This window comes from Belonocnema kinseyi, chromosome 2 (assembly GCF_010883055.1).
Source record: "Belonocnema kinseyi isolate 2016_QV_RU_SX_M_011 chromosome 2, B_treatae_v1, whole genome shotgun sequence".
In the NCBI taxonomy this organism is placed as follows: Eukaryota; Metazoa; Arthropoda; class Insecta; order Hymenoptera; family Cynipidae; genus Belonocnema; species Belonocnema kinseyi.
In genome coordinates, this window is record NC_046658.1 from 68335221 (window position 1) to 68347637 (window position 12417).

At 28.3% G+C, this 12417-nt stretch overlaps 2 protein-coding genes across 4 annotated transcripts in view; one reads left to right on the forward strand and one right to left on the reverse strand.

Moving 5' to 3' along the window:
- LOC117167061 overlaps positions 1-6339 on the reverse strand; it is a 23458-nt gene extending 17119 nt beyond the window's left edge. Inside the window, exon 1 of one of the 3 annotated variants that reach the window (XM_033351651.1) lies at positions 5599-6339. In XM_033351651.1, coding sequence (XP_033207542.1) covers positions 5599-5610 — 12 coding nt within the window. In that variant the 5' untranslated portion in view covers positions 5611-6339. Of the gene's footprint in view, positions 1-5331; positions 5406-5598 lie in introns of those variants that run through there. The other 2 variants (XM_033351650.1, XM_033351648.1) reach the window with 2 other exon arrangements.
- The window catches only part of LOC117167060, a 20277-nt gene that overhangs the window by 1713 nt on the left and 6147 nt on the right, over positions 1-12417 (forward strand). The gene's annotated exons all lie outside the window — the stretch shown is intronic.

Below are 12417 nucleotides of genomic sequence, written 5' to 3' on the forward strand. Positions count from 1 at the left end.
TGACTTCTAAAATTATCAGGTTTGAAACGACTTTAATTAGAAATTGTCCAATTTTGAAACTTTTTCAATCCACAGTTATTTAATATTAAACGTACTGAATTGGAAAATATTCAAATATGCAGGGTCTTAATATGTAAATTGCACACTTCATTGTGAATGTATGCATTATATTTCAAATTACCTATTCAATTATCAACACTTTAATCTTGAAATGATTTAAATGTACCTATTTTTAATCAGTAATTATTCGATTTTGGCCGGTTTCAATTAAAAACAGTTTGAAATCTGAAGTTATTCGATTAGAATGGTTTTCAATATATAATTTTTTCATGATTAAAGCTTTTAATTTGAAATTTAATTAACAACTATTAAAATTTTACACCGCTGGGATTTTAATTGTTTTATCATAAAAAAGATTTCAATAATAAATTGTTGAAAGCTAAATAATTCAAATCTTATGGCCGTTTTCAACTTTTCACATTAAAATTTTTAATTTTTTGAAAACTTAATGCTTGAATGATTCTAAATCTTAAATATGAAGAAAAAAAATCTTAAAATATTTGCGGTTAAAAAAATCTAGCGTAAGTATAAAATAATATTAAAAGGGTAAAATAAGAAAAAGCATAAAAAGTTCTTTGAAAAAAGTGACCATACTTATTTTTAAAAAGTCGCCAAAAGTGAAGAAAGTTATTTATTGGGAATCTCGAATAAAAAAATTGAGACTGAATATTTTTTAACATTTAAAGATTAAGGAATTTAAAAGCAACAATGATCAAATTTAAGTTATTATGAAATTTCATATGAGGTGGATTCCATTTAGGACCCACACCACTTTTTTAAAATGTTGGTTACTTATTTAGTAGAGAAAATATAGATTACCAACAATTTCTCTTCAAAAAATGTTTGATTGAAAGTTATTGCATTTTTGTATATTTTTTGACACTTCTTGAGTCTCTAAAAAAAGAAACTCTTTTTTTAGTGTAAAAACCCCCTGATAATCAAAATTTTTTTTAAATATATTTTTTTTTAATTTGTCACTATAAAATTACCGACGCAGGCAATTTTCCAAATGATAAGATTCCAGAGTCTAAGCAATTACAAAACTGTTTTGATATTAAATAACAAAATATATGTTCACAAAATAAAAGCATTTTATTTTGTTTATTATTATTTATTTTATTATTAACTAATTTCTTAATTATTAGATTAGGAAATTTCCTTAAGTCGGCAATTTTAGTTTTGGATATTTTATATTGATTCCAATGCTGGAATGTTAAATTGTCAGCTTTTTCTAATTTCTGGAATTTTTATTTCGATTATATGCATTGCGGGGAATTCCCCAGTATTGGCAATCGATTGACTTCTAACGTTAATACATTTTAATGAAGAATAAGGAAGTTACTATTCCCTGAAATTTCTGGACGACTAGCCAAACTTATAATGAAAAATATTTGACTATTAACCTCGAATTTCAGGACGACGAGATACTTTGGTGATATTAATACATTTGATCTGAAATAGGCAGAATAAGCGTACTGTTTCTGCCCGCGGAGCGGCAGTAAAATAGCACTTTATTATACCGCGACGAGCGGCAGGTAAAGTGACAGAAAGGAGGCACCAGTGAGTGAGAAGTGAAAGGAAAGTGAAAGAAAAGAGTGAGAAGAATTCATTTTAAAACCACTTTGAACTACGAAATGGATTTTGGACTTACAACATCGCCGCACGCGCGTGCATACGGGGTACAATAAAGAGACATTTTACAGAAAAAGGGCACTTATTCTGCCTATTTCAGATAAAGTATTGTATACAGTTATACACCACGGCAGAGTAGGTGTTTTATACTCGGATGCAGAATTTAACGTCCGAGATATGGTCATTAGTTATGTAATTAAAAACTTGATACAACAACGGGATACATTTCTTCATTTGAGATGAATCGATTATTCTATAATATTAATATATTGTATTGCAGAATACGGAAGTTATGGTAATTTATAATATTTATATGATTTGAAAAATCTATTTTTTATTCCATAACAAAACTTTGAAACTGAATCGATCCCGAACTTAATTTAAAACAGAAGAAATGTTTAGTCACCAAAAATTGTGATGATAAAATTTTTTTCATACTCAAATTTTTAAAAATTTCAATTACTTTAAGTAAATTTAAATCGTTCAGAAATTAATAATTTTTAAATTGTGAATTAAATTATGCAAAATTCAACCAATTCAATTTTAATTGCAAATTTGTTTGTTTGTTAACAAAATCGATGATGTAATAACCTGGTTTGTGTAAGTCCTGCGTGGGATCCCACCATGATTTAAAGTGATTGGACGCGTTTTCTGTTAAGAAATAACCAAACTTTTGATAACAAATAAATCAGTTGTCAATTCCCAGTTCTTCTCGGCCTCAAAAATGTCCTGAAAATTCGCTCCTGTTACCTAATATAGGTAATATGCTTTCTCTTATTTAAGATGAGATTTATAGAAGAAAACACTTAAGATGGGCTTGACACATGAGTGACTGAAGACTATTGTGCTAGAGACGGAGTTACGAGAGTCATAATTTAACACATAATATTTAAGTGTACCCAGTTGCAACAATGGTGTTATGAGGCCTATACATTTTTTATAGTCTCAACGTTTGCGCCTAAGTACTCAATTATAACAAGCGTTGTTATAATGCACCCAAGAACCTAATATTATTAGGACTAGTATAATTATCCACTTACTGCTACAGATAGCAGACAAAAGCCTAGGGTTATAAAATTCTGTTATCTGGGTCAGGTTTTAAAATTACGAGACATAAATCAACAAAGAAAAAATTCTTTTCTGATTCAAAAATAAAAAATAAATATTGAAGTTATAATAATAAAGCTTACAATCTTGAATAATATTGATATAATTAATGACGTATTATAAAAACTGTTAATGACAATGTGTTGTAGAAACACGAATTAAACTTCAAAGCGCAAAAATAAAGAGAAAATTGATTGTTTAATTTAATTAATTTGAGTGTTAATTATTATTATTTTTACAGAAGAAAGTAAAACGTTCGATTGCGTGGTTGCGGGAAATATTGGCAATGGAGTTTCAAATCGTTTCAACATTCCCTTCTTGAGGTTTCACACGCATTTACTTCTTCCGTTGCTAGCATTCAAGGTGTATCATTAATGCATAAAAGGTGCATTCTTTAGGTTTCTGAAACCTTCGCTTGTACGTAATGAGAAAGAAGATCTCTTCCTTGGAGAGGGTGTTAGGTGTATTATAGAAACCCTTCCGAAAACAATTTTTTCTGATATTGAAGGCGTGAATTATCCTCTTCCTTAAATAAAAAGTGCCCATCTGTTTAATTTGCGGAAATAATTTTTTGCTAATAACAACATTTGGCATTTATTTTTACGTTCGAGTTCCCACAAAGTGTCTTTTAAACATTTAAATAATGTTGAGTTATTATTGTTCAGTGTTGTAAATACAAGATTATTTTGCAAGCATTTTAATTAATTCATGAATGTAGTTTCAAATCGTGAGATTATTTATTGAGAAAATATCTGGGCAAAATAATAAAATAGTACATTCAGTTTTCAAATGATGCATAATATTCGGATTAATATTTACATTTTTGTAGAGTAACAAAATTAATCGAAATATTTCCTTCATTAATTTATAGTTTCACAATAATGAGAAAATGATCAAAATTGTTAAGGAAATCATTTTTACGAAAACAGAGGCCATTTGTTTAATGAAATTTTGGTTTAAATAACTTAAACATAAATATTTTAAATAGGGCTATTGCCGAAAAGTTGAAAATTTTAGACCATGAAAATTTGGAAAACAAAAAAATGTTTAATATACTTAAAATATGTATGTATTTAAAAAAATTAAGAGCAACGCAAGGGGTATGAAAATCGAAATCTAAAAGATCAAGTGATGCCAACTCAATTTCAGAAGTCTCTTTAAAATATATGAAGAACAGATAAAAATATTTCAAAATGATTTATTTAATCTAGACTTAAGCATTTCAAAATATCCTCATTTTTCATTTTGTAGTATGATAAATTAATATGGAGAATTACTGGGCATTTTATAAAAAATATTATATAAAGCAGTGCTCAAGACAGTACTCAAGAAGGGAATGTTGAAACGAATTGAAACTCCATTGCCAATATTTCCCACAACCACGCAATCGAACGTTTTACTTTCTTCTTTAAAAATAATTTAGAGTTATTTGAAATCAGCGTTGATAAATCGATGTTTAACTATACTTAAACCTTCGTAAGTATAAAATTAACCATTTTAGCTCGCATTATGAATAGTTCCAATAAATATCTTTTAGTTTTAACCTAAAATAGCAATTCAGCATAACCAGATAAGAACCTGTAATAATGTAGTAATTTTTTTTTGTAGTTTGGGACAAGTGTGTGACAAGAAATTTGACCTACTTTGTCATTTATAATTTTTGAACAAAAGATATGAATACTTTATTGAGATAATTTGAGAAAAGAGTCAATATTCAAAGGAAAAAAAAACTAAAATGACTACGACTTAAAGTGGCCAACTTGTTGGGAATACAACCCTGCCAATTATGAATTTTTAAATTTTTGTTCTCATCAGCAATTTTTTAAAATTCGAAATTGCTAAATTAAAATTTGTAACAATTGTAAAATTAATTCTTATAAGTTTGAAGGTAACAAATTCGAAATTATCATCTGCTTTAAAACAACTGGATTTTCAATGGCAGTTTAAGATAATGAATGCTTTTAACTTGGTGGTTTTACAATTATTGGTTACGTAAAATTTGAATGCAATTGGAATGTCTCAATCAAAACTAGGGCTTGACATTTTTAAATAAGATGTTATAAATTTGCAAATTTGTATATCAAGATGTTAAATTCGGTAGCTTTAAGATTAAGGAATTTTAAAATTATAATACCTTGAAATCTGGGTCGTTTAACAAATTAAACCATTTTAAAATTAAACATTTTAAATTTATCGTTTTAAAATGAAATTCTTCAACATTTAAATTTTGTTAAGATACAAAATAAGTGTTGTTCAATTTTTTAATTTTTAATTTGGAAATTTATTTCTTTAACTAAACAAGTTTGGACAATGTCATTCCTTTTTCCTAATGAGTGTTAAATTAATTTTTAAATCAAATTACAAAAAATAAAAACGGTTTGAAATGATCTAATTCAAGTACAAATGACACAAAAAGTTACATAACAGTAAACACTACATAGAATGGCAGTGAGTTAAATTTTCATTTTCAAATCACATTGCCATTTTATTATATAAAGCGATGGGAACTGACACACACGCGATCTCACGCACCTTCATTATTTATTTCCCACAAAATAAACGGTTTAAATCCCAGCAGAACTCTTAGTATATCACTCTCAGAATATCCAAATAAAATCTCTAACACAAATTAGAGCACTCAAGCAGAACCCATTTTTCCAAAACCACTTCCAGTTTCCTATAAAAATGTGATTTAAAATTTACTTCCCGATCTGGTAACTCATAACCGGTTCAATGCTCGCTACATAATCCTCAGGAAACATTAAAAAATCGTTGACTTCTGTGTTTTTAACTACTCACCTCCGGTTTCATAGCTGCCCGAATACGTCTTGCACCTAGCGCAGTTTCACGAAAACTGAAGGGCTTATCGAAGCTGTTTTTGATAAAACTCGGTATTTTTAGCCAGTTTTATCAGATCGTAAAAGCGTCGAGCGACGCTTGCTTCGATATATTACCATTCCTAGTTACATCACACGTCACCGACTATTTATCCACAAACAGACCGCAAAATAAAAAAGTTTACTCGAAGTTTTGAAGAAGATTGCGAGTTTCACGTTTGAACTCTTTCAAACTCGAAGCAAGAATTAAATCTGTGTGCGTGACACACACGAGGGAATCCTCCAGGTGCGGAAGCGTGTCGACAGGATGTACCTTCAGTGTTCACGATCGTCACGATCACTGCCCGAAGTTTGAACCGACTTTTTGAAGAGTTTGAATTTGGGGTACCTCTTTTAATTTTGGGCTCTTAAAGGAGGTGCTCTTAATTTAAATTGAAATATTGAGCTTATAGTGAATAAGACACGTGCGACTAGGTTCCTGAGACCTAAGGTTCATCGACTGCCTTCTCGGACAGGAAAGCAACGATCTGTTGGATTGTTAGCATTTTGTGGAGCGCGCACCAACCCGTAGCGGCCATACGCTGTGCTAGGTCTGTCTACCTGGTGTGACCTTGTTCTCCGAGTTCGACCGTTCTCCAGGCTTCCAGTCCAAAAAAACAGACAACCGACCCGACGAACTTTTCGTCATCTGTTGCCTTAAATGGTGCAGTCTGGTTGTCGTCTGGTTTCTATTGACTTTCTTTTCGCCTTTTGCAGAACCTGTTAATGAATTCGAAAGATTGTTATGTTAATATTTGAGATTGTTGTTTGTGTACAATTGTCAGAACAACCTTGAAAATTAATAAATAGGTATCAAAAACGTAACAGATATTTCAGACATATGAGATTGATGTAGTATACTGTTTTTCATTGTGGCAGAAACTATATATGGATACAATACATTTTGGAAATTGATTAGAAATGATTTGCATTGAAAAGTAGTATTTCATGTTTTTCAATGAATAAATAAAAAGAAACTTTAACGAAAACTAAATTCAAAAGAGTGGGAGGCATAAATTTAACATTTATTTTTCATTTTGATGATGTTAATTTAAAAATTGAAAGTATCCAATGTGTTAGGAAAGGAACCAGGTTTTAATTAATGTGAAAGCGATGTAAAGTTGCAAATATTTCACTTTTAAGTCTTGTCAGGTAGAAAGTTCTGGAATATAAACTATAACATTTGTATTCATTTTTCAATTAAAAAATCAATTTTTTTAGATGCATCTAATTTCAGATATTTCTTCAAAACTAAAAGAAGTGTCCAAAAATTTGGAAAGCATCCAGCATGTAGATATAAAAGCGACTCCTTTGGAGGGACTATGAATATGAACAAATCAAAACTTGAAATAATAAAGAATTTAAATTATTATTTTAATCCTAAAATAAGACTCATTATAAAAAGAATCTAATAGGAACTTTTCGATCTACGAAATCTAGTTTCGAAAGCCTCCCATTTTAAATCATTTATATTTCAGTGCCTTTTTTCATAAACAATAAAGAAATGTTAAGTTGACAGAATAAGAAAAATGAACTTGAATTCAAGTATATGTTCCATTTTTTAAAAATAATTATTATAAAATTGACAGTAAGTAATGTATTTGGAAAGGGAGCAGAGATTAAAAAGCACTCGATGTGAAAGTGTTCAAATTTAAATTGAAAGCAGTGACATTTAAAACCTTTATTTGGAAATGATTCAATTTTAAAATCGACTTTAAAAACAGGCAGATATGTGAATTTAAAAATATGTTAAAAATTAAGACGTTCTTAAGTTTCAAAATATTCAATCGATTCAACAACAAAAATTAGTTAACACTGAAACTTCTTCAAATTCAATAACTATACATATTTTAATATCTCTCAAGTTTAATTTTAAATCAGGGTCGGTAGGACATCATAAATCTTGAAAATTCCATATGGGTCGGCAATCATGTGGGCCGGTCTGATGGGGAAATCAAAACATATTAAAAATTAAATTCTAAGTGAATTGAATAGACATTTAAAAGATATTCCTTTTTTCTGAGAAACAGTTTAGAGAATTTACCGTGGGCTTGTTTCAAACATTTTTGTTTGTACCATTTTCAATTCCAATTCGGCCATGTCTTAAATTGAGCTGGTCAGTTGAAATAGGACAGTTTTTTAATTAATTTCGTTGCTTTAAAAGTCTAAACTGAAAAGTTTCAAAATGCTATGCTTAAAAAAATGTTACTTTTGCGTTTTATTTTCTTGAAAGTCCTAACAATTATTACAATATAATGAGTGCATTTAGACTTTTTTTTTAAACACATTTTAGAGCCAAAACAAATTTTCAGAATAAGTTCCATATTTCATAATTAAACGAGAAAAAAAAGTGAAAACAAGATTGCGAAGCCAGCTGGAGGACTCTGATATGGGAAAAAGTGATACGTTAGAAAATTTGACTACCCAGGAAACGATAAACGATTGACCCCGCTTCAACCTTTACTTCTTTAGATCTCGTGAATTATCTATCTTGTAGATGTAGAGAAATTGCAAACTGGTAACAATAAGCTAGCGGGACTGACGAATCGGAAAAGCCATTATTTTACGATTCACCAAGAATAACTCGTTCTGATTGAAATTTGATCATCCTATTCAGAATAGAAAAATGCGATTAGGCAGAATTAAACAAATGTACTTTTAAAACAAAAAATTGAATAGACTTGTTAAAATAATTAATTAAATAAATAATGATGAAATCAAACGAAGTGTCTCGTCGTCCCGAAATTCCGGATGAGTATTTAAATATTTTTCATAAGATTGGCTAATTGTTCTAAACTTTTTTAACGTTTTTTTTAACGACTTAATTTTTTAAAGATCTATTAGCTTTTAGCGAACATTGAGTATGAAATGGGGTAGTGCGAAAAATTTTTTTCTATGTCGAAATCTGTGGAGAACAAAATTAGTGTGGTGGCATTCGAAAGAAGTTAAACAGGTTTCAAATCGGTTAATATCTTCTGTTTGTTCTTTGGACTTTTCAAATCAGAAAAAAATTTCGCAAATTGTTTGTAAGTACTGCTTTTACACAATTATTTATGAAAAAGTTCAGTACGACGAAATTAGAAAACATGCTACTGGTTTATTTTCCGAAAAAACACTATTTTCATGGTGTTTAAAAGCATAAATGGTGAAATTCTGGATTTCAGAATTGTTTTAACACAATTCAATTTTCTCATGTAGAAAAATAATAGCATGTTGCTTTGATTTAAAAGAAATTTCAGGTTCGACATATAGACTCCATATCGAGCTCCATAAAGAATCAATTAAGTTCGAGTGTCCGTATAAAGAATCAGCTGTTCTGTATAATTATGCATTGTTAAAAAAGTGAAAAGGTGAACTTTTTTTAAAAACAGGTGACAATTAGGTGAAAAAAAGTTTTACGGGTTGAATACAAAATTTAATCAATGCTTATTTACATTTCATTGGTTAAACTAATAAAAGAACTTTGTTTTTGATCAACTTTTTATGCCAAACTATTAGTCATCAAATATAAAATAATTCTATACTGAATCATTTTTATCAGGCGCCGTCTATCCTTGAGTAACATAATAGGTGCTTGATGAAATTGGTTGTTTCTCCAAGAATATGGACCACACCTATTTTTCTGGTCTTATAAACAAATTTGGCGACGTGATGAGTAATGTAACTTCCAAAGTTAATGACGAAGATTCATATGAAATAATGATCAAAAATGTTCCTTAAAGTATGTTATCATTTAAAAAAATATATAGGACATTCTATTTCATATTAGCGTACAGCCCAAGCACAGATGTATACTATAGGACTCTATTGTAGGTGCAAATCCATAAACTACCATGCTGCATGGTTGCTGAGATATAAAAATATGGATGGAAGGGGGGGGGGGGTGCAATTTAGCGTGCAGAATATTTTCTAATTAAATGTTCTTGCGTCAAAACTAAAAATAAAGTTTGTAACTAAAACATTTGAAATTATATATATGACCAACTTTACAATAGCTTTAACCGTATCTCTGAAATATAATAGCTCCTTTCTATACAGTCCTTTAAAATAAAAAGTTATATAAATAACAGTTGTAAATAAAATTCTACTCTGTAAATTGAAAAAAGCGACAAATGTGGTTAATTTCCAAAATACGTTTAATAGGTGAAAAATTGCAAAATAGGCGACATTTTGATTTGTTTATTTCATTGAAAAAGTCAAGCTGTCAACAAATAGACTCGATTTTCTATTTAAAATCACTGGAGCCTAATTTTTTATACGAACTCACTCGAACTTGATTCCATATTGTATGGAGCACTCGTTACACAAATTTTTCCAAAAAAGTGTGCATTTCTTTCAATCCAAAAAATATTTTTTTCCATGTTTTCATTGAACTCTAAATTGAACAGAGGCTTTTCCTTATTTTCAATTTTGTACTACTGTTCATGAGTAAAAACTCTAAAAAAAATTGTCATAATTTTTTAAATAAAAGATTTTTTTAATTTTCAAATCCAAAGAACGAATAGAAGATTTCAAAAGGCTGATTACAATTTTTTTAAAATCTTTATCTGACACGAGTCCAGAATTTTTTTTGTAAGCCAATTTTGAATTCGAAACCGTGTTTAAATTTATATTTTACGTTTAACCTAAGATGAGTTGCAGTTGCTTTTTATACTAGAAATTATGCTTATTGATTTATTGCTAAATTAATGGAAAGAACCCATTGTTTTTTGTCTTTTTTTCATTAAATGTTATTTCAATTATGTTTGCGTACCATATTTGAGTTTTATCTTCGGACAGACACGATTGTTGTGACATAAAAATGATTATGGACGAAGCAATTTGTACATATTTTCCATATTTTCTAAGTCACTTCCAAAAGTTTATATTTGACTCGTTTGTTTGCCTTTACCTGCGTTGTTTTAATCAGTATTTTTGAAAAAATCGCATTTAATTTGTTTATATTTATTAAGTGTGTCAACATTTTTCAATATTTATAAGGTCAAATATTTTTAAATCGTCATGAAAGACGATGATTTCAAAAACACCTTATTCGTAAAATCTACTGAAAAAAATCAGCAAACACATAATTGACGGAATATTGCATAAAAAAGTATAGATGAAAGACACAGAATGTTTAAGATTATTTTTAAAGAATTGATAAAAAACAATGTAGTATTTTAAATTGCAATTTAAAGAAAACTGATATAAGTAATATGTAACTTAAAAATTTATAAAACAAGCGCTCATATGGAACTTTTAAATATAACTATTTTTTTAATTTATGCAAATTTTCTATTGCAGTTTTTGTGAGGTCTTTGGAAGTCTTTTTAAGGTATTTTTTAACAACTCTACTCTCTTTAAAAAACATCATCTTACAACTACAACACATTTATTTTCCTATTCTTAAAAAAAAAGTTCATAACTTTACAGGCTGGTTTTGTTAGATATTACTCAGGTTTTAATAATTTCTTAGTGAATTATGTAATTGTGGAAATGTTTATTAATTTTTCTTAATAATAAAATAATATTCAAATTGATTTAAATTAATTAAATATTAAAAAGTAAACACACTTTATACTTATAAAATAGGTTTTAAGTTTAATATTTTATAATTATAAAAATACGGTTTAACGTAGTCCCTTTATCTTAATTTTGCTATTGAAATTGACCCGTTAAATTTTGAAGCCAAAAAAATGAATTATCTTCAAAACAGTTGGAATTTCCAACCCAAAATACGATTTTTCAAACAAAAAATATTATTTTTAACCGCAAATAGTTGAATTTTATAACGATTTTATCAAATCGTTGACTTTTCAACTAAAAAGATTATTTTACATCAAATATTTTAATTTTCTACGAAATTTTTAAACTTTCATCTTACAGAGGATACGTTTTCCACCAAAAACAAAATAGTTACATTTTTCGATTAAAAAATTCCTTTCCAACAGTAAAGAAAAGAATTTTGAACCAAATACGCGAATCTTCAAGAAAATTATTGAATTTTGCTTATTCATTTATGAACTAAATAGTTAAATTTTCTAATGAATAGTTTATTTTAACCTAATAGTTGAATTTTCTACTAATATGTATCTTTATATTTTAAACCAAAAATATCAATTTTTAACAAAAAAATCATTTTCAGCCAAATATATCATTTAGAACTTGAAACGATTCATTCCCATCTTCTTCTGTTAATCCAAAATCACCAATTAAATTTATTTCAGTAATTCAAAATGTGTATAAACGATATATGGGGCACGTGCGGGTCTCCAAATGTAAATTCGAAGATTTAAATGAATCAAAAGCTGACTCTGAATGAAAAAGTCGCAAAACGATTCAAAAGCTAGTTTTAGTGAATCTTTAATTTCAAATTATGTATTTCCTATGTATACATAATCGTAAAAATTACGTACACAATTAAATATGTTTTGGAGCGTGATCTAAAAAATATAAATTCCGTCAAAATTCGTTGGTTTATACTTCGAATTCAAATTTTGGTAATTATAATTTGTAATAACTTAAAATTGAATCACGTTATTTTTATATATACAGCGACACGAAAGAAAAAGGCACAACGTTATCATAATGCGGCTATAAATGTTGCTGAGGTCGAAAATATTTCTAGTAAATAAAAACAGATTTGTTTTCAAAATATATGAGAAACAATTGCGAGAAACACTTTATATATATATAAATTATATATGGAAATGTTTATTAATTTTTCTTAATAATAAAATAATATTCAAATTGATTTTATATT